General features: G+C 33.9%; 3 protein-coding genes across 3 annotated transcripts; all 3 read left to right on the top strand.

The window, feature by feature from the left end:
* Positions 1–79: 79 nt before the first annotated feature.
* Positions 80–5,442, top strand: noc4l (nucleolar complex associated 4 homolog). The gene is made up of 15 exons (XM_081390439.1): positions 80–311; positions 419–539; positions 680–786; positions 1,195–1,302; positions 1,393–1,542; positions 1,643–1,745; positions 2,557–2,591; positions 2,689–2,739; positions 2,834–2,945; positions 3,274–3,334; positions 3,427–3,537; positions 3,653–3,816; positions 4,692–4,774; positions 4,920–5,033; positions 5,163–5,442. Exons 1-15 carry the CDS (start codon positions 171–173, stop codon positions 5,277–5,279), a joined length of 1,578 nt encoding a protein of 525 aa, XP_081246565.1. The 5' UTR covers positions 80–170; the 3' UTR covers positions 5,280–5,442.
* A 664-nt stretch (positions 5,443–6,106) lies between these two features.
* phpt1 (phosphohistidine phosphatase 1) lies at positions 6,107–9,805 on the top strand. Its single transcript, XM_081391924.1, has 3 exons — positions 6,107–6,358; positions 7,155–7,282; positions 7,376–9,805. Exons 1-3 carry the CDS (start codon positions 6,139–6,141, stop codon positions 7,466–7,468), a joined length of 441 nt encoding a protein of 146 aa, XP_081248050.1. The 5' UTR covers positions 6,107–6,138; the 3' UTR covers positions 7,469–9,805.
* Positions 8,738–22,904, top strand: mamdc4 (MAM domain containing 4; the record flags this gene model as incomplete). The annotated part of the gene is made up of 28 exons (XM_081391437.1): positions 8,738–8,795; positions 11,060–11,155; positions 11,261–11,422; positions 12,973–13,098; positions 13,264–13,497; positions 14,219–14,344; positions 14,514–14,669; positions 15,405–15,505; positions 15,674–15,829; positions 15,944–16,034; positions 16,163–16,279; positions 16,407–16,505; positions 16,584–16,721; positions 16,806–16,945; positions 17,656–17,758; positions 17,877–17,981; positions 18,092–18,223; positions 18,370–18,497; positions 18,742–18,955; positions 19,143–19,280; positions 19,362–19,486; positions 19,624–19,714; positions 20,362–20,511; positions 20,639–20,764; positions 21,450–21,574; positions 21,669–21,768; positions 21,927–22,120; positions 22,866–22,904. 28 exons carry the CDS (start codon positions 8,738–8,740, stop codon positions 22,902–22,904), a joined length of 3,570 nt encoding a protein of 1,189 aa, XP_081247563.1.
* Positions 22,905–23,775: the final 871 nt, after the last annotated feature.

Raw genomic sequence — 23,775 nt, 5'->3', positions numbered from 1 at the left:
AAACTGAGTGAGTGAAAAGTTAAAATGAATTAATAATTATTTGGAATTGGACGTTCGTAAATAATCGCTGTTGTACCAGTTTATTCCTTTTTCATGGTAACACCAGCTGACCACTAGGGGCGACCTCACCCTTTGACAGGAACACGACAACACTTACTAGAGCAACAATCATGGCGCCGTCCAGGGACAGCAACGTGAACGAAGAAAGCAGACAGGTTTCATATAAGAAAGATATAAATACTAAAACAGATCGTATAATTCAAAACAGGAAACATGCTAACGACATATTCGACGTCATTGAATATTTACAGGTATGTTATTCTTATTTCATAGTGGAGTCTCTTGAATTCGACGTTATGTTCAATTCTATAAATTAATTGTGTTAATCAATAAACACCCATTTTTTTCCTACTTGCAGTCCGAAAAGGAAAAGGAAATCATTTTCGCCACTAATGCTTGCAGTAAGATTTTCTGTGAGTTGTTAGACAGAGGAGATCTCTATGTTGGTGAGCTGCCGAAAGAAGAGGACCTCATGCATGGTAAACTAACGTTACTGTATTCGTGATTTACCTCACAGGGGCAAAGTTAACGGACATCTGACTATCCAGTGTATTTCTATGTAATTTACCAAGAGGAAATCCTGTGTGTGTGGTGTGTACTTGGTTGGGTCTCTTTCCAGGTGATCTCAGTGCTCAAGAGAAGTACCATATATTTATGAGACACCGTTACAACAGTTGTGTGGAACTTCTTCTGGAAAATATAGGCCATGAAGTTTTCCAAGTGAAGGTGAGTGAGTTCATTCAAGTTGCATGATGATTTAGTTTTTATAAACTTGGTCTTTTAATCAAGTTTTCATGTGCACATACAGTAAATTGGATTAGAAACAAATGTGTAATACAAATGTCTATGAGATATGCAATAACTAACACACTAGTGTTATTTTAGTATTATTTTAAATTAGCTTTAAGTTTATTTTGTTTTAGTGTTATTTTCTTTTGTTGTTGTTATTATTGTTTCTATATAGCTTTATTTTTTTATTTTAGTACTTTAACTTTCTGTATTCTGTTCAAGTTTGTCATTTTTATATTATTTAAGCTAAATTGAATTTACCGTAAACAATTTTTAATGGTTTTAGTTAACTATAGCAACACTGTAACAGTGTGATATTGATTTCCATTATTTTCATATTTTCAGGAGACGTCCCTCTGTGCCCTGATGAAGTTTGTTGCAGCGGAAGGCAAACGCCCTCTCCAGAATTTGGACTGGTGTGAACACTACAACTTTCCCAGGGAGCTCATACTGGTCAGTTTAATTTATAACAACAACTGATATTGATGTGTGTTGCTCACTGACTCCATATGGGCATAAAGTGTCTCGCTCTCATGTTCACAGGCCCTGGTGAAGCATCTTCTCTCGGAGAAAGAGGACATGTCACTGCTCATCTCCAGGTTTCAAGAGTTTATGGAGAAGGATGACGTGCGCTACTACGTCATGAGTTCAGTACGAGACAACATAACCAGAGTTATGGGCAGAAACAAAAGGGTGAGTGTGGTTTAGATAACATTTTTATTTCTATAATGTTTGTGTATTTATTTGTTCATCAGTTAAACAGGCTTATTTTATAATTATATCTGTTTTTTAGGATGTGATTCCTGTATATCAGAATAATGTGTTCACACTCCTCTCAACCATCAACATACCCAGCCAAGCATCAGAAATGACTAATTTCCTTGTCAAACAAGAGAGTAAGTTGCTTTTGTTTACACTGGTGAAAGTGTTTGGAACAATTAAGATTTTTTACGTTTTTGTAAGAAGTCTCATTCTCACCGAGGATGAATTTCTTACAGTTAAAATAGGAATATTGTGAAATATTATTACAATTTAAAATAACTTAATTTTAAAATAAGATTTATTCCTGTGATGTCATTCTAATATGCTGATTTGTTGATCAAGAAACATTTCCTTTTATTGTCAATTGTGAAAACAGTTGAACTGATTCATATTTTTGTGGAATAGACTACCATTTATAAGTTTGGGGTACAATCTTTTTTTTAAATAATAATAATAAATACTTTTATTCAGCAAGGACACATTCATTGATTCAAGTGACAGTCTGTTTATTTGAACTTTCTATTCATCAAAGAATCCTGAAAAAAATGTATCACAGTTTCCACAAAAATATTAAGCAGAGAACTGTTTTCAACATTGATAATAAGAACCATTATTAATAATTGATTGGCAATAATAACTGTTAATGAATGAGCAGCAAATCAGCATATTAGAATGATTTCTGAAGGATCATGTGACACTGAAGACTGGAGTAATGATACTGAAAATTCAGCTTTGTCTTCACAGGAATAAATTACACATTAAAATATATTAAAATAGAGCTGTATTTTTTAATCAAATAAATTTAGACTTGGTGAGCATAAGAGACTTCTTTCAAAAACATTAAAAATATGAATTATTCCAATCTTTTGACCACCAATGTACACTGTATTGTACCTACAAAAAATGGTGTCCCTTATAAATAAACATTTTCTATGATTTTATAAGAAAAACATGAGGACTGGAAAGCAGCCAGATTAAAGGTAAACAAACTCATTATGTCATTAAACATTTCTGCATGTATATTTATTCTTTCCAAAGTTCCTTCTGGCATCATAAATATCTTTATTTTTCCTACAGGAGCATAAACGAGCTTTTGAGCAAATGTGGTTGGTGTTTCTCAAGTACAAGGTAAAACAACCCTATTTCTATAGATTCTCATTACATACTCCATGTGTATAAAGACCTTTCCTGAGTTTTTTGACTGTGTTGTGGGTTCCCATAGTTACCTAGCAGCATGTACAAGAAGATCCTGGTCATCCTTCATGAATCTATACTGCCACAGATGGGTGATCCCACAATGATGATTGACTTCCTGAGCGCCGCCTATGAGATTGGTGAGTTCAGGGTTCACCAGGGGATCAATGCTTTACTTCACTTTAGTTGTGCTGTGATGGCATTTACATCCATTTTCATTCATTAAAACATGTTTGATTTCTTCTTGATGGTCAGTATGTTTTTATTCCTTCCTTTAGTGTTAATTGTTTTGTTTGTTTTTGTTCGCATTGGTTGTAGTGTAACAGGCCCAATAACTCGTAGCTGAAAAGTGAATAATTATTGGACTATTTTGAATATATATGCATATTCTTAATTGATTGTAATTAATTGCTTTTTATCACATGTATCTGTTTTTGTAATAAACTAATCTGTCTGTGTTTGACTCAGGTGGAGCGATCAGTTTGTTGGCTCTGAATGGCTTGTTTGTCCTCATCCATGAACATAATTTGTAAGTATTAAACCATTTCAAAAGGCAGTTTTCTGATCTATATCCACACCTTCATATTTTTTTAAAAAGCCATATCTGTTTTTGTTGTGTAGGGATTACCCAGATTTTTATAAAAAGCTGTACAATCTGCTGGATCCCTCTATCTTTCATGTCAAGTACAGAGCACGTTTTTTCCACCTGGCAAACATTTTCCTGTCTTCAACGTAAGTTTAATCCTAATACTTTTATTTTGATTAGTGATCGATATAAGCAGTTTATCAGTGTCATGTTTTGATCTTGAATACAGTTGTAACCCGTATGTTCTGACCTCTCTGACAGACATCTGCCAGTCTACCTGGTGGCAGCGTTTGTGAAGCGTCTCGCTCGTCTGTCTCTCACAGCGCCACCTACAGGTCTCCTCATACTTCTGCCTTTCATCTGTAATCTCATTCGCCGGCACCCCTCATGCAAAGTTCTCATCCACAAACCCAGTGCTGCAGAAGGTATCTCACTGATAGAATCTTCCAATTATGAATTTTTATTCAAAATATTTATTTATTTAACATTAGTTACTATTTGGCTATAAATAAACATACATATTTATTTCATATTTATTTTATTCATATATATATATATATATCAACTTTATTCAAGACACAGAGGTCCGTAGAGACAACACAGTACAGATATATATATATATAAATATGAAACAATACAAAACATTTAATTAATATATATATTTATATATATATATATATATATTTATTTATTTATTTATTTATTTATTTATTTACATATATATATAAAATATATAATTTCTTTATGATTTTTGTATTATTTACTGTATATTTACTTTATTTAATTTTATACTGTGTATATTTATTTTTATTTATGTAGATTTTTATTTGTATGTTGTTTGTTGTTTACATATTCAATTGAATTTTTGTTTATTTCAATTATAAAAGTATTTTATAAACATTTATTTGTATAAAATATATACATACATATATAGTATAACATACAAAATATACAATATAAACAATATATATACTTGTGTACATTATTTTGTTAATTTTGTGTATTTATTTTGTTTTTGTTTTATTACATTGTTTTTATAAATATAAATATTTATTAAAAAAGTTTATTAAAAATAAATATGAATTGTATTTATAGTTTTTATTTATTTATTCATATTAGTATATTAGTTCTTTTTTTATTTTTTTATTATATAAATATATTTATACATTTAATTATTTATTTTTATTTGTTTATTTAACCAATCCTCTTCATTTTAACCAAAATTTAAAAGGTGGTATACAGGAACAATTGTCATTTTTCTGTATTATAAATAATTGTTCTTGTCTATGATTTTAATCAGAGCCTTGCGATGACCCATATGTGATGGAAGAGAAAGATCCGACTCAGTGTCATGCTCTGGAGAGCAGCCTGTGGGAGATCAAGGTAAGACCACATCCAAGACTTCATATTGCTACTTGTTTGGAGCTGTCCTTTTTTATTGACATTGACAGGCTCACCATCCACAAACTCAATTAACCTTTGAATATCTAAAAAGTAATCCGTTAAAAAAGGTAAATCTTTTTTTTAGACATTACAGAAGCATTACCATCCAGATGTGGCCAAGGCCGCCATGATGATCAATGAGCCTCTTTCTGAACAAGAGGATGACATCAGTGTGCTGCTAGAGCTCTCTACTTTTGAGGTAATTGGCAACATTTTATCCATAAACTACTAGAACATGATTTGTGGATATTGATGGTGATGTTTGCCCTGTGTTGTAAGTGTATAATTGCTCAACTAATCACTACACCCTCCACATTTTGTATGGCAGCTAATGGAGCGAGAACTCAAGGCTGAAAGGAAGACGATACCGCTGGAGTTTGACTCAGCCACAGAGCTCCTGAAGAGCTCCAGAGAGGTGCTTGGAGTGCACTTTTGTCTAGAGTAGACACACTTATTTGCAGATTCTCTGTTCTTCTATGTGCTTTTCAAAATCTATTCTGTGTATAAAAATGTTTGTGCATCAACTTTGGTAGTGCTTTCCCCAGTCTGAAGAAATAAACATTTGTACAAATAAGCACGTGTTGTAAATAATTTGAAAACTTCATTTTATTTGATGGGCTTGTTTTTCATTTCATGTATATAGTTTTTTTAACGCAGTGGTGGCTAATACTATGTTACCACAGTTTTAATGTAGGGACGGTAACTAATGTTAATTTCTATGGTTTCTATGATTTTTTAGTTTTTTATAGTTCACCACTATAGTTTTCTTTCTCTCTACATAAAAAGCAGGCATTATCATTGTTATTAAGAACATCCAAAATAAATACAAACAGTATACGTTGAAAGACAACAATAAATAATACATGTATATATATATATATATATATATATATATAAAAATACCAACAAATAATGAATACCAAAATGAATAAAAGCAAATTATAACAAATTTAATTAAACTTAAGGGGTTTAATCAATGTAGAGTACAAGTAATTTATAGTTTAAAAGCACTCCTTTTCTTAAGTTGCTTTAAAGCAAAAAAATTACATATTGTACCTTTAAGGATTGAAATAATTTTGAAATGCTGCAAAAGTCGGAGTAAATCTACATATGTGTAAATAAAACTTAACTATAATCAAAATATTGTACAGAAATTCTACTTCGTTTTTTGCATTAAAAACACCAAAGGTAACTTTAAAGGCAGGGAAGCCTCTGTGTTCATTTTTGTATTTTTTCTCCAACCCGGTAGGTGTCGCTAATATGAATACGTTCATTCAAGTTCACCAAAAACACAACAGTGGTAAATGAAACGCTTTTTTGTTGCTGTAGTTTTAAAATTAACTGTCGTGTTAGGGTTTTTCAGTGCCGCTTTTGCAATAATGTCCGCCGAACGTCTCGCTAAAATCCCAGAGGCTGATTTAGATCCCAATGGCGTCTTCAAATACGTCCTCATACGGGTTCACAGCAAAGATGATGATTCATATGTTGATATTGTGAGAGGATACGCATGGGCCGAGTATCATGGTAAGGATACATTCATATGTTTGAATGAATGAATGACAGGAGAGACAGGTGGAAGAGTGTGCACATTTAATAACAACACGTGCAATAGGTTTTGGATATGTCAGAAAATACATTTTAAAATAGTATTAAGGCTGAATAACAGCTGACAATGACAATTATTTTGGCTTTTTAAGTTTAGTGGGAATATCGAATCGCTTAGTCTTAGTGAGCCTTATGCCTCTTTTTTTAAAGAAATTTAAGATTAAATTTTGAGTAAAATAATATGTGCTATTGACTTACATTGCTGCTGTTTTAGAATAGAATAGTGATGTTTCTTAAACTAAACGAATCAGTGTTTTGAACGAATTTTCTAATTGTTCTAGTTCACTTGCAGAAATGTCCAATCAAAGAATATTTTTAGTGAACTGATTAAAAACTTTGCATAAAATTTAATTTAACTCCTTTTTACGTTTATTTGCATACAAAGGTTGTGATTTGGCCTTTTCTGTCTCACATGTATTTAACTATTTTTCCTCTGTATATAGGTTTACAACTTCTCTGGCTGCCATTTTACTTAAGTTCTAAGTAAATATATATATATATATATATATATATATATATATATATATATATATATATATATATATATTAGCTAATACAATGAAGCACTTGAGTTACTATAAATACAAAATAGTTCATTACCGTATCATTTTAGACATGTTACAGTTTTTGGGAACTTTCACTGCACATTTGATAGGAGGACAAAAGTTTATTTGTGTCTTGCTACAAAACCTTCATAAGGTTGTATCTCCTTAAGCTGATATCTATGACCGTGTGGCTGGAGAACTGGAGAAAAGTGGAGGATTGGATTGCGAGTGTCTCGGAGGTGGAAGAATCAAACACGACAAAGACGCGAAGAAGATCCACGTCTACGGTTATTCCATGGTATGCATGATATTCCAGTGTTTAATGTTATACGCCTTAAAGGAAATGATCCAATAATCAGTTCTTCCTCTTTTTTTTTTTTTTTTGTTCCAGGGATTTGGGAAAGCGAACCATTCTGTTTCCACAGAGAAGATAAAAACCCATTACCCAGACTATGAGGTGACCTGGGCAGATGAAGGGTATTGAGTGGGTCACATGGCATCTATGACAGCTCAGTAGGAGGACTCAATATTCCAGAACTGCTGATGTTCCAAGGCTGAGAAAGAACAGAACTCTCTAGAATATTTCTGAATTGGATGGGTGTGTGGATAAAACGCTTACTCCATTATTTTTGATTGGTTTTTAACTTCTTGTGTAGAATAACACATGGCAACAGAGAGAGAAGAATGCACTTATGTTTATGGTCATTGGTCTTTATAATGGCAAATATAGGAAATGATGAAATCCAGAACAGGTTAGAGGGAAAGGTTAAGTACTTCATCCAAACCATAAAAAGTTATATAGTCCAGTAGTGACATCCTGAAACGATAATAAAGTGCTCTTAGAAATTCCCACTACTGCTTTTTTTGTCATGTATTTAAGTTGGAAAAATGTTGAGATACAACCAATTAGTATGGGAAATTACTGTCCTTAACTACAACATTAAATGAATCTTAATGATTTCTAAAGCGAAATGGACCCTCAAACCTGATCCAGAGGTTGTAAACCTTGCCTGATAAACTTGATGATCCACTTCACATCCGTTTTGTCAGCAATTTTATTAGAAGATGCCATTAGGATATGCAATGACTTTCTTGACTAGGAATATTATGATATAATGACATCCTGAGAATGTTTAACATTCTGAATTTACATCATTAAAAAAAAAAAACAGTATCAAGTCAGCACTTTCTTTTTTTATTTAATTTCAGGCCTGATGATTATGAATCAAAATCTTCTTGTATCAGTTCCATTTAAATTAATTGTTTAGTGCAAATGAACAGAAGTGGATTGCACAACAACATTGAATAAATTCATTTATTTTTGCCTCTAGTTCTGAATCTGCTGCCTCTTTTATTGCATTTATTTTATGTCTTGTTTCTTTGCTTATCTGTCAAGGTTTACTTACAGGATGGACCCTAGAAATGGTTTACAATTTGCTACTGTTAGTAAGACCAGAATGTGCATTTTGGCTAAATAGTAACATTGTTAGGTAAAGTATCTGGTGTTGAGGCCAAAATATACTGAGCTGTCTGTGGTGTGTTGCATATTTTCAGAAGAGCTGAGCAGCTTTAAAAGAAGGATCTGGCACTCGTCTGAGGGTTAAAAAGTAAAGTCCAGGTATTATCTCTGTGGAATCAGGAGGGAGGGACACAGGTGAAGTTCAGAACTTCATATGTGGAAGCAGCGCAGTGCTTTTGTTCACTGTGTGCTGAAGAACAGCTCTTATTCTGACTTCTGGTGTCAAAAGCAAAGATGGCTACATGTCACTGGATTCTCCTTTTGTGTCTCATGCTGAAAGTCTGTCAGATGGGTGAGATCTGGTGTTTTTGTTCTTTTCATTGTTGTAAATGTTTTTTTGGTTGATTGCTTCAAGCATTGATTGCCATTTTGGTACATATGTGTACTACTGAACGTTAGTGTGTTTTTATTTCTTGTTTCAATTTATTTATATTTTTAGTGCTTTCGATTGTACATTTTGATGTCCAATTTTCTAATGGTATTATTAATATTTCTATAAATAAGCTCCATTAAGTTAAATCAATCAATATAAAACCTTTAGTACTGTAAATAAATGTAATTAAGTCTGTTTTCTTCTAAACTCGTCATAGCTGCAGAAGCATGACTTTATGCTTGCTGTCAAAAATTATGATCAATAAGTTATGACAACTTGTTTTTACACTGCTTTAACTCATCAAAATAAGTTGTACAAGATTCAACTCATGTTTTAAGTTAATGTAATTTAAGTTGAAACTAACATCCAAGTTGATTGTACTTAAAATTTTACAGAATATAATGTCTGGCATCTTACCACACTGCTTTTCTACATTGTATAAGAAACGTTGTCCTTGTATACAGGAATGCAGCCTCATATCTGACACTTGTGTATCAGAGACCTTTGACTGCGTACTGTGTGTGATTACTAAATAGACAGACCTTTGTGACGACTTGAAGATTAATAAATTCATGTGGTTTTTATTTCTTGACCCACATGAAGCCAAAACTCAGACTAATCAGCAAATCAGTATATTAAAATGATTTCTGAAGGATCATGTGACACTGAAGACTAGAGTGATGATGCTGAAAATTCAGCTGTGCCATCACAGGAATAAATTACATTTTCAAATAGAAAACTAATATAAAATTGTAATCATATTTCACAATATTACTGTTTTTATTAAATTAAACATTTAAAAAATCACAGGCTACCCTAAAACCTGCCTCAAACTTTTGAACATTAGGCTAATATATGATTTCTGCACTTTAATAGCTTTTTCTTTATCAGTGCACTGCAGTAATAAACTTCCAGCAAAAGCTCTTTCCTAAGATTTGCCTCTTTATATTCAATCATTTAAATCTCATTTTTAATTTATTTAAAACTATGAAGTAGAGTTGTTTCGTTTTGTAATTGCAAAACTAAATCATATGATAAAGTGTTTAATTTGAATTACATGTATAATAGCTAAAAGCTTTCATAATGTCTCTAATCGTACACTGTAAAACCTGATGAGTTAGTTCAACTCAAACCGTTTGAGAAAACCGATTGAAGTTTATTAACTCAAACAATTTAAGCATAAAAAATATTTGATTTGTGTCCAAGTAACTCAATAACTTATTGTTAAGATAACTTGGGTAAATAAAGTTAATAGTATTAATTTCATTCAGTTAATATAACTTAAATCTATGAAGTACACTGTAAACCCGAATAAGTTAGCAGAACTCAAAACATTTAAGGCAATCAATTGCCTAAAATTTTTTAAGTTCTGAAATTCAAAGTTTAAGTAAGCAGAACTAGCAGATTTTTATTTTGTACTTAAACATTTCAAGTTAAGAACAATTAAAATGTATGAGTAATTCATACAATTAACTTAAAACTTTCATGTAATCTCAATGTGAACACTTTTATTAGAATAAACTTTAGCTTTAAAAAGCTTTAAAAAGCTAATCTGCTAACATACTGATTTGCTAACATATTAGCAATAGTATGTTACACAGAAGCACCTGCTGTATGAGCGCAACAATAATAAGGGATTATTTGCTCTCAAATCAAGCTGCATGCACCACTTGTCACCATGATGGTAACTATCCTAAAGCCAACATTAACAGAAATTCTTCTAAATTAGCATAACAAAACATTAATCACTACTAAATCTCACACTTAACATTAATCTTACAAAAAAACATTATATTACACTTAATTTTAGCATTTACTCTCCCTTTCGAGTGCCATCGGCAAAGCATGCTGGGAAATAGACATCCAAGCCGTTTCAGTTAAACTTAAGTTTGTCTAAATTAAAATAAATAATTTCAACTCAAAACAATGAAACAGTTCAGTTTACTTAAAATATATCAGTTCTGTGAACTTGAAAGAAAAAGAAAGTGCTAAATACTCATAAAAGTTAATTTGACTGAACTAATTTGTTTAATTTAAGTTTGTCCTACTCAAACCAATTAATTAAATTGAGCGTTAGGGTTTACAGTGTACAGTAATAGCACTGTGATGTCCATGTTTTGGATTCTGTAAACACAACTGCGAAAGGCCATTTATGTGTCTCCATGATTACTCATATTCGGCAGCTGTCGCACTGGATCGAGAAGACTGCAGCGGCTCCCCAGAAGACAGATGTGATTTTGTTTGTGACTGTAAAGACTGTAGTGATGAGCAAGACTGTGGTAAGATACTGAACTTCTGTTTATTCAGACCTGGAATCCAGTCAATGTATTTATATGTCATTCGTTTCTTGATATTCATGTTCTTATTTATTGGTTGAATACCAGGTTATCGAGGACGAGAGTTTGTGTGTGATTTTGAGCACGAGGGGAAGTGTGGATGGACTGAAAAGTCAGAAGAAGGTGTGTACATGTGGCAGAGACAGCAGAGAGGAAACACTCTCCCTGACAGTGGGCCGTCCTCCGACTACACCACTGGCACTTCCACAGGTTACCCTTCCGTTATTTTTATAAAGCCTTTCCAAATCCAGTGATAAACTGACTTGTGTTCATTAAAAATTAAATCAAACTGAAGACCTTATTCAGAGCAGCGCCCTATGAAAACGAGGCTGTGAGGGATAGACTGTCTATGGGGATAAAAGAACTACTGTTTTTTTTGTTTTTTGTTTTTTTTTAATGGCATCCGCTGTATATAGCTAGATCACTTATAATTTTACACAGCTCATATTGTCGGGATTTTTTTGTCTACTGAAATTTCTCCTCGCTTTCATTACAGTTAAAAAATCAAAGATGGCGCTGCTGTGAATAAGGTCTATGCGATTTCAATTCAGCTCATTGTTTTTAAAAATTTAAATGCATTTTTTGGAATGATTGATTTCATTTTCTAATGCATATAATGCAGTTTCAAAATTACATTTTGTTTTTCTAAATTAATATTGTTGATTAAAATTTAGAAGGAGGAAAATCTACACCACTGTTCAAAAGTTTGGGATCAGAAAGGTTTTATTAATTTTTTTATATATTTTATCCAGCAAAGATGCATTAAATTGATCAAATATGACAGTAAAGACATTTTAAAATGTAAAGATTTGTTTCAAATCCTAAATGCTGTTCTTTTGGATTTTCTATTAATCAGGAATCAAGAAAAAAACAATGTTTTTAACATTGATAATAAAAATAAATGTTTCTTGAGCAGCAAATTAGTTTATTAGAATGATTTCTGAAGGATCATGTGACACTGAAGACTGGGGTAATGATGCTGAAAATTCAGCTTTAACATCACAGGAATAAATTACATTTTTAAATATATTAAAATATGCAAGTGATTTTTATTGTATTTTTACATTAGCATAAGAGACTACTTTCATATTTCATTTTTTGCATATACCAGTATTTTATTTATCTAATTTAGTCTATTGCTGTGTTTAATTATTATACAAGAATTACAAATGATATTTAAATGGTTTTGTTAAAAGAATGTTGCAGTAACAATTTTAGTTAATTACCGTATAAGCATCAGGTATTGTGAACTAATTTACATTTTTTACAGTGTTTATTAATAAAGCATGTTCATTTCTAAATATAATATTATTCATTATTCATTTATACTCATTCATAATACATTTACAAATTGTATAATAAATGTATACTAATTTATACAAATTATATAATAAATGTATACAAATTGACAAAAAAAAATAGCAAAGGCCCGGTTTCACAGACAGGGCTTAGATTAAGCCAGGATTAGGCCTTAGCTTTCTTTAAACGTGCCTTAGAAAAAAACATTACTGGTGTGCATCTTGAGACAAAACAATGGCACTGACATATTTTAAGATATGTCAGTGCAAGTTGCTTTCAGTTAAAACAGTTCAAACATGCATTTTAGTCTATGACTAGGCCTTGTCTGATTATTAAATGCTGTAAAAGTTGTATTCATTGTTACATCATGATACCTGCACATTAACTAATGTTAACAAATTGAATCTTATTGTAAAGTGTTATCGAGGTTTCTCTTCATGTAATGTTTCTGTGTTTCTCAGGCTGGTTCATGGCAGTGACAGCTGTGACTTCAGATGCTCCGAGAACTGCTGTGCTTGTGTCCCCTACAATAAAACATTCGTCTCCTACTTGTCGCCTTCGGCTCAGATACTTCATCTGGGATTCAGGTTCACACACATATTCAAAACAGTATTAAATATGGACTAATTAACCTGTAGAGTAGTATTAAATGAAGATTACTTGGAGGAAAGGGACACATCTAACTCTAAAGGTGTTGCTTCAACACTTGTGAATTCAGTTTGTGCGTGTGTGTGTGTGTGTGTGTGTTTTAGGTTACACAGGGCTGGGTGACACCCCTCTGTGGGGGTCAGTGCTGCAAACTGATGGCACGGAGGCTGTGGTTTGGAGGCCAGAGAACTCCAGCGTCCGAGGCTGGAGGGAGGCCACCATCTACCTGGGCCGTATCCCGGGCCCTTTCCATATCCAGCTTCATTCCAGACGCAGTGAAGGGAAGCAGGGAGATGTGTCCGTCGATCACATGGAATTTCTAGATTGTGCCCTGCCAGGTAAGAACAAATGGAAAAAGGTCATTCACATATTATTTTGTACATTTACACAAGAAAAGCTGGAACAACCAGATTTTTTATTTTATTAAAGCAATAAGGCCCACAAAGCCTTAGTTTACACTGAATTTAGAACAGCTAAGGGGCATTTTTAGGCATGACGCAGAGTTGAAATCCATATTCCTAAATAAGTATTTCCATTTTAAAATTTGTCTGATGCATAAAATGCAGTTTCAAAGTGACAATTTATTTTCCCCAAATTATATACATTTATTTTATCAAATTTATAGAATGTATAAAGGAAAATCTACAGTGCTGTTTAGTTATTTTTGAAGGAATTAATACTTTTATCCTGCAAGGATGCATTAAATTGATCAAAAGCCACAGTAAAGACATTTAAAATGTCACAAAAGTTTTCTATTTCAAATAAATGCCGTTCTTAAAACTGTCTATAAATCGGAAAATCCTAAAAAAAGATTATCACGGATTCCACAAAAATTTAATCAGCAAACCTGTTTTTTGTTCATATTACTGTTTATATCACTGAATTTTTTATCAAATAAATGCAGCCTGGGTGAGCATAAGAGATATTTATTTTTTATTTTATTTTATTTTTAATAGCATTTAAAATCTGCTTGCCTTAAGTCTACAATTGGGCATTCGCGCTTTAGATGGATAACACCATCAGTGATAAGGATGTTTGGATTCTCTCTCTCTCTTTCAGTTCCCCCTGAAAGTGGAACATGCATTCCTGGTTTTGTGAAGTGTAAGCAGGAGGGATGTGTGGAGGACTCTAAAGTGTGTGACGGCACGGATGACTGTGGTGATGGAACGGATGAAGAGAACTGTGGTGAGAGACCATGAATCTAGTGAGAGAAATCAGTAATGTATTGAAATTCAGATATGTTAATTCATTTAGTCTTCAGTGCATTGATTCCTGTGTTAGATCGTCCACTGCTGGTCTGGAGTCATAATCACGGATAATGCTTGTTATATTGGTGTGTACTTATTATGTACAGAGCAGAACATGAGCTGTGACTTTGAGGATGATCTTTGTGGATGGGACATAAGGACAATATCATCCTTGAAATGGATAAGGACAAATCAGATGAATATATCACTTTCTGAGCCTCGAAATGGACCTGGTAGAGACCACTCAACTAATACGATGACAGGTATGTGCATATATTATTATTTATTTTCTTCTCTATATCGTCTAGTCGCATTTCAATGTTTAATGCAGGTGGGTTGGAATGGTTTCAAGTTTTATAATATGCCATGTACTCTACCGTCGAAAATAAATTAATACTTTTATTTTGCAAGGTTAAATTAAATTGATCAGATGTGACAGTAAAGACAATTACAAAATATTTCTGTTTCCAATAAATGCTTCTCTTTTGAACTTTATACTAGTCAAATATATTTCTGTATCAGTTTACACAAAATATTAAGCAGCACAGCTGGTTTCAAAATTGATAATAATAAATGTTTCTTGAGCAACAAATCAGCATATTAGAATGATTTCTGAAGGATCAAAATGATGCTGAAAATTCAGTTTTGCCGTCACAGGAATACATTTTAAATCGTAATAATATATATATATATATATTTTACAATATTTTACAGTATTTTTGATCAAATAAATGCAGCCTTGGAGAGCATAATAGAGTTCTTTCAAAAACATAAAAAAATCTTACCAACCCCAAACTTTTGAACAGTAGTGTGTATCAAGAACTTTTAATTTGTGACCATTTTTATTTAATTTTCTATAGTTTTAGAGTTATGAAAATGTATTTTAAAATGTATTTTAGTTAGTTTTTCCTAGTTGGGTTTATTGCTCTTTTTTGTTAAAAATAATACTGACATGTGCATTGAAGTCTCAAAATAATCAATAAATAATTACTCTTCAGGACATTTCTTATATGTAACCAAGCCGGAAAACCTGAAGAATGATTGGACGTCTTTTCAAAGCCCTCCCCTGGCACCAACCAATGACACACATCCTTGCAGGGTTTGTATAGTCCCAAATGCTTATTAAATGGTGCAGTAGCATGACAATAAAGGCACAACTTCAACTTAATGCACTCGTTTCTATCAGGATTGTAACCATATACGCAGGATTAGGGGACGTCTCGGTGTCTATGGGCTTACACTTTACACCCATTGTTCATAATTACAGATGATAATGTACACACATCAGTTTGGCCGAGTGTCGGGCGGACTGTCTGTGTTGGTGGCCGGGACGGAGATTTATCCTGTGTGGGAACGTGGAGGTGCTCTTGGGGACTTGTGGGTAAAGGCTGAGGTGGAGTTTGTCGTCAATAGCACGTTCCAGGTACTTGAACTCATTGCTCCTCTGACATCATCACTCTAATCTCAGAAGTTTTCCGCTTTTTTATCACACTGCAGTCATAAATGCTGTCTAATGTATTGAACTTTTCCCAATCAGATACTATTTGTTGCTGCCATTCGAAACTATACTTATGGAGGGATCGCTATTGATGATATTGTGTTGTCCCCTGAGTGCATCGTATCCAATGGTACTCTCTGATTTTATGCCTGTCTACGTCGATTATACACCACAACTCTGCGTTTGCCTACATATTTGTCTGTAAATTTATAAAACAATTCAACAGAATGTCTTTCTGTTTCATTGCCTTTTATACAGAATCAATGCCCTTTCCAGCATTTCCAAAGCCTCCCGCTAAACCTTGCATAGAGGACAGTCTGAAAATCTGTGACTTTCACAAGGACTGTCCTGCTGGAGAAGATGAAGCTCAGTGTGGTGAGTACCACCTATACAAATATGTGTGCATGTTAAGTGTATTTGCTTGATAGTTTTGGTGTATACAAGTGTACACATGTACATCTTAATCACACATTGAGGGTCTGTGTTAATGTTTTGTACATAGGGGACTTCTCATATGAGATGGGAAGCTCTGGCTGGACAGATACTAGTATAGGGAGCCAAGCCTGGGAACTAGAAGAGTATAATGACACCTTCATTCAAGGTAAAAACAATTTTTTTTAGCATGATGGAATTAAGAAAATGCTAGATAATTGAATTTAATTTGTGTATGTGTCATTAGAAGAGTTCCTGTTTGTGACTGGTGCTCCTGGGCAGCAGTTAAGTGAAGCTCAAACTCGTACCCCTCTCCTGGGTCCATCAGGTCCAGCGTGCACCCTTCAGTTCTCCTACAGTCTCAGTGGCAGTAACCAACACATAGGTACAACATCAGCTGTAATACACCTGTCTCTCCTCTGTTAGTTAGCGTGATGTTAGACTGTCGATTCTCTTCCTCTCTCTGCAGGTGATCTGGCAGTGTATGTTGTAGACAGTGTGTTTGGGACTCATCCTGTGCTGTGGGAGTTTGCTGGAAGGACCAATGAGACGGCAGGAACTTGGCTAAAGGAGGAAGTATACGTTGGAGCAAGAGATAATCGCTTTCAGGTAGACTATCTATCTATCTGTATCTATCTATATATCTGGATATATGAATATCTATATATCTGTCTGCATCTATCTATATATATGTCTGTATCTATCTATCTATCTATATATCTGTCTGTATCTATCTATCTATCTATATATCTGTCTGTATCTATCTATCTATCTATATATCTGTCTGTCTGTATCTATCTATCTATCTATCTATGTGTATATCTGTCTGTATCTATGTGTCTGTATCTATCTATCTATATATCTATCTATCTATCTATCTATTTGTATATCTGTCTGTATCTATCTATCTATCTATCTATCTATCTATCTATCTATCTATCTATCTATCTATCTGTCTATCTATCTATTTGTATATCTGTCTGTCTGTATCTATCTATCTATCTATCTATCTATCTATCTATCTATCTATCTATCTATCTATCTATCTATTTGTATATATGTCTGTATCTATCTATCTATCTATCTATATATCTGTCTGTATCTATCTATCTATCTATCTATCTATCTATCTATCTATCTATCTATCTATCTATCTATCTATCTATCTATCTATCTATTTGTATATCTGTCTGTATCTATCTATTTATCATCTATCTACCGGTATCTGTCTGTATCTATCTTTCTTCTGTCATATATCTTATCATCTACCACTCTGTTTTTGTCTATTTGTCCGTCTGTCTATCTATTGTCTTTCTCAGTTCGAGTTCATGGCCCGTTCTGAGGAGCTCTCCCCAAGTAACCAGATTGCAGTGAAGGATGTGTACTTTCTTTACTGTTCTCCTCTGTATATCCCGTCTGGTGGTGAGTGGATACAAATAATCAACATTATTTTACATTCTTCATTTTCATTGTCTCTAAATGATTTGGTTATTTTTTTGTTCCATCTTTGCATCATTATCGATTGTTTTCCCTATAACAGATGTATCATGTAATTTTGAGGTAAATTTGTGCGGGTGGTACCAGGACCAAACGGATAATTATGACTGGAGTCTTCATACTGGAATGGACCACACTATCCATGTTGGTCAGGAGACTTTTAATGTTGTTTAATTTTGAGTAAATTACATTTGAATATTATGTTATTATATCATCATCATACAAACATCTTTCTTCACTTATCTCTCTCTTTCTCAGGTAGGAGTCTGGTGGTGAATATGTGGGACACTTCATTGCAAGGTCTTTCTGGACGTCTCCTCTCCATCAGACAGTATAGTAACACAGAGCACTGTCTGTCCTTCTTCTACAAACTCTACGGGCCAAACACAGGTGGATCTGAACACCTTATTCCCAGCTTCATAAAATATGAGTTTCTCAGCCATTGTGTGACCAGAAGGTCCTACAGCTTGTGCTGAGAAACTGACTCAAACTTCATTATAATTAATTTGTTTCATCATTCATTCTCTCTTTCCAAGGCACTCTCAGTGTAAAGCGGCTATTTGCTGATGGCTCAGAAGAGCTGTTGTGGATGCGCAGCGGTGCCCATGGTAACGTCTGGCATGAGGGCCATTGCCCCGTGCCTCCTCAGCTCTCTGCTTTCCAGGTGCACACAAAAGTTGTTTACACGCCTAATGCATAATTGTCAGCAAAAGCCCCAGCAAAACACATAATGACTCTGTAAATGGCCACATATATTGGCTTAGAAGATGTTTAATGAATAAACTGGTTCTTTTACCTATTTTATGACTGTGAAAAGGGATGTTTAACATTTTCAGTATTAAATTTCTCTAAGAATTCCTTTAATCCTCATTTCATTTTCTTGTCATTCATTCTTCTCGCTTATGTAGCTGGTGTTTGAGGCGGCTCGCTCTGGTTTTGATGGTCAGTTGGCGTTAGATGATGTGGCGTTTGTGACGGGACCATGTTCTTTGCCCACTATGTGCTCGTTTGAGAGTCAGACTTGTGGCTATACCAGTTCTGAAAAAGCCAGGTGGATACACCAGAGCTGGGCATTACACAAAACTGGACCTGAGACCGACCACAGCCTGGAAACAGAAAAGGGTAAGGGAAATTTGAAAATGAGAGAAAATTGGTGAGAAGTCTGAGCTAATTCGCTATAAACTGTTGCAGCAGCAGTGTTTGTGATCCAGCTCACAATATTGCTTAACCTTGTTTAAGATATAGATTACTAGCTATGTTTTCTATTTTATTTTAGCTGGATTAATGATATATAGTATGTTGTGACTAGGGTTCTACATGCTGGCCCACAGCGGTGTGGATGTCCTTCCCCAGGGCAGTGTGACCACCTTGACCTCACCTGTGCGCAGAGGTTTGACTCACACCGAATGTGTACACTTCTGGTACCATACAGGAGGAGAAAATCCAGGTAAGAGAACATGATCTCATATTTGTGTTGTGTGTACACACCTATTGATTTTCAAGTAAATACCATACCATACACACACAGACACGCTGAATGTCTATGTGAAGCCATCTGATGGAGACATGATACAGATATTCTCCAGCAGCGTCGGGCAGGGACATGCCTGGCGTCATGGCCAAGGGAACATCAGCTGGCATGGGGACTGGCAGGTAAGTGATCTGCTGCCTTAGCCCGTTTAGCAATGTAAATGACCTGCCAAGGTATTTCGTTAGCTTGTTATGCTTAATAAATGGTCTGGGTGTGAGTCTGGATGTGTGTAAAGATTTGATGCATCTTTGTGATTCAGCTGCAGTTTGAGGTGAAGGGTGAAGGAGGCTTATTGAGTTTTATTGCCATTGATGACATCACCTACTCGACCCACAGCTGCCCCACACCAGGTTTGAATTAAAACCAAAGTCAACATGAAATCAAAATGAACCCCATTTACTTTCACAAGCACCTTCTTGTCATCTATAACTTGTCATATATTGCATAAAATATTGACAATATATATTCTACAGTTCAAAGTTTGAGGGCTGTAAAGTCTAATTTGCTCACCAAAGCAGCATTTATTTAGTCAAAAATACAGTAGAAACTGTAGTGTTGTGAAATAGTATTACAATTTAAAATAACTTTTTCCTAATTTAAGATTAGATTTTAAGAATTTAAGGTTGGATTATTTGATGAATAAAAAAAGTTCTAAAAGAACAGCATTTCTTTGAAATAGAATTATTTATTTTTTTTGTTACATTAGAAATGTCTTTACGGTCACTTTTGATCAACTTAATGTATTCTTGCTGAATAAAAATGTTAATTTCTTTAAAAAATATCTCACTGGCCCCAAAAATTTTAACAATGGTGTATTTTTTTATTTATTAATAATAAATAAATGCATGTAATTGAATAAATATATATTATTGTTCATTATAATTAATGTTTTTTTTACTTTATTAATAACTTATTTGTTGTTGTTTATTATTACAAGATCTATAAAAAAAAAATTGTTGTTGTTGTTTGGTTATTTGTGTTTGTGTGTGCATTCCAGATAGCGTCTGTGATTTCGAGAAAGGTTTCTGTGGTTGGTCCAACACTCAGAAGGCATCTGTAGACTGGTTAGACTGGGACCTGACCAGTGCGCAAGCTGAGATGTTCTACAGCACACCAGCATATGACCACACACTGTACACAGAAGAAGGTGATTTATGCGCTTTACGCTAATACTAAAAAGTGTTTGTTGCTAAGTAGAGAATGTGAATACTCAATGTCACAGCCTCATTTATTTTGAGGAAGTGGATGTAATTTAGTCTCCTTTATAACTCCAGGACACTTCCTGGTCCTTCCTAACTCCCAACGGGACACCGCTAATCGGAATGCCTGGCTGCTGAGCCCTCACCTGGCACCAACCAAAGGAACCTGCCTGAGCTTATGGGTTTATCAGCCAACCATATGTATGCCACATCAAATGATCAGTTTTGGTTGTTTATTACCTCAGTAATTTAGTCTTTGATAAGCGTAAATTAGTGTCAGTGACATCAAAAGTTTGGGGTCAGTATGATTTTTTTCTAAAAAAAATGAATACTTTTATTTAGCAAGGACACATAAAACTGATCAAAAGTGACAGTAAAGATAGTTAATGTTACAGAATATTTATATTTCAAATAAATACTATTCTTTGACTTTCTATTCATCAAAGAATCCTGAAAAAATGCATCACAGTTTCCACAAAAATATTAAGCAGCACAACTGTTTTCAACATTGATAAAAATAATAAATGTTTTTTGAGCACCAAAATCAGGATAGAATGATTTCTGAAGGATCATGTAACACTGAAGACTTGAGGAAATTTTAAATAGAAAATAAACAGTTATTTTAAATTGTAATTACTGTTTTTACTGTATTTTGGATCAAATAATGCAGCCTTGGTTAGCATAAGAGACATAAACGGCAGCATAGCTACTAAAATATCTATCAAAAAATCTTTCTGGCAATTATACAGCTTATTTGATCCAAACTTTTCCTTAAAACTAGCATCCAGCTATTACATATCCTGTAAAATGCACTGCAAGTTGCATTGGATAAAAACAATAATAATTATAATTTAATAATGATTATTTATATTGTTTTCTTCTGAAGATGACAGCAAACTCATAGTATGGAGGCTGTCTGAAGAATCCAAACAAGAATTACTGATGCTGCATGAGGGAGGAGGAAACTGGAACTACTTTAGCGTCAATATCACCTCAGAAACCGAGTACCAGGTGATCAACCCCTACTTTATTCAATGTTCTTATTGGTTCTGCATGAATTTGACTTTGATTATAATGATTGTGTGTGTGATTTAATGGGAGGTAGATTGTACTAGAGGGATTTAAAGGAGAGAAGGGTTTTCTTGCCCTGGATGACATACGGTACACGGTTGGGGTGAACTGTGCTGGGCAGAAGACTGACCAAAGTAAGAGTTCTTCATCTAGCAAGTTTGTTTTTACCTTAGTGTCATTCAGATTCTTTATGTATTCTTGTTACCATTATACCTATAAGTATGTGTGAATTGGAAAGTGATCGTGTGAAAACCTTATATATAGTGATACATGAAAATCTTTGTATTTACAGCCTCATCATCTGACAACACGGGAACCATTGTGGCCTCTGTTGTATTCGTCATTCTGCTCTTACTGATTCTCACTGCCTTGTTTGTGTTCTACCTGAAGACTAAACATAATGCCAATGCCTCAATAGAGACCTCAGACGAATCTCATATAAGCTGCACTGGCTTTGGCAATGAACTGTATGATTCTGCAGATACTGTAAGTTACCTGGCTGTACATGTTCTTGTTTTGTGTAAAAGCTTTAACCTTAAAGGGATAGTTCACCAAACACAACAAAAAATTCAGACATTATTTACTATCGAAGCCTTTCTGACTTTTTTTCTTGCAGTTGCGAGTTTACATCTCGCAATTCTGAAAAAATAGCAATTGTATGTTATAAAGTCAGAATTGTTAAATTCTGAGAAAAAAGTTTGGACTTTATGACACACAATTGCGAGTTCTCACAATTCTGAGAGAAGAAGTCACAATTGCGCGATATATAAACTTGAAATTGCGAGAAAAAAAGACTTTTTAGATGTTTAGATGTAAACTCGAATTGTAAGATAAAAAAAAGGTCACAATTATATTTTTATTCCGTGGCGGAAACAAGCTTCCATAATTCACTCACCCAATCCAAACCTTTATGACTTCATATCTGTTGTAGAACACAAAGGAATACATTTTAAGTGTGTTATGTTTCACACCCAGTCGCTATAATACGACTTGAAGGCTTAAGAAGTCATATATGGATACTTTTATGGTGATTTTGCATAATTTTTTAAGCTTGAAAACTCCAGTCCCCCATTCATTGTAATTGCATGGAAAAGAACGACCAGTAAATTCTTCAAAATTTCACGTTTTGTATTCCACAGATTAAAGAAGGCCATATGGGTTTACTGTAATCTCTAATAATCTAAACCCTGCGTAATATTAAAATCTCTTTTTGTGTGTTTGCTGGTTACAGGAACGTCCGGAGGAGGTGCGTGAGAATACAGGGCCGTAGGAGGTTATTGTAGTGACTGCGCCACCAACTGGCAGCCTTCAAGCAAAACGGTCGACATCACAGCAGGAGAACTGCTTGTGTCGCCATGGCAGGACTAGCCCGGTCATAACACATGCAAAACCACACCCAACATGCTAATAACACTGATGCTAACCAAAAGATATAGAGTTATCTTCACTATGAGTGAAATATAGGGGTAAAATAATACAGAAGTCTGCTTCTTACAATTACTTATTTTACTCAACTGGTAATAAAGTCTATATTCCATCACATGATAAAAATGACATTATCCAAACATGTAATCCAATTCAATCCAATTTAATATATGATATACAATAAACAGAACAGCCTTAGAGGTTGTGGTATTCGATGTCCATATATTGTTAAAGGTTTTTGTGGTTTAAGTGGTTTGGGTTCATCATGGCTATCATCACATCATGAGAAAGATCTAGCCTGTGGATGGTCTTTCACTTAATGGATTCTCTCTACTGCAGAATAACAGGGATCCAAAATAATGCACTAAAATTTTAGGAGTACAATGCAGTTTTTGTTATGGTAAAAATGTAACTAAATGAACTATTTGAGGTCCCTTTTGTAATGATAAGAGGGGTTTTAAAATAAAGAGACAATTAAGTATAATTTTTCATATATTAAATCGTATATTGTATTACCGTTCTGCATATTTGTACGTCGAATTAAATTGAGTATTTATTTAAAAAGTGTAATATGCAATTAACAGAAATATTATTAAACAGATTATCTCAGACAAAAGGATATCTTAATTTATTAATAGTATTGAGACATTTTAATCTCTCTCTCTCTCTGTGTGTGTGTGTGTGTGTGTGTGTGTGTGTGTGTGTGTGTGTGTGTG

Source organism: Scardinius erythrophthalmus, assembly GCF_964197995.2.
Source record: "Scardinius erythrophthalmus genome assembly, chromosome: 17".
Classification (NCBI taxonomy): Eukaryota; Metazoa; Chordata; class Actinopteri; order Cypriniformes; family Leuciscidae; genus Scardinius; species Scardinius erythrophthalmus.
The sequence above is the reverse complement of the archived record's forward strand: the minus strand, read 5'-3'. Positions and strand labels throughout refer to the sequence as shown.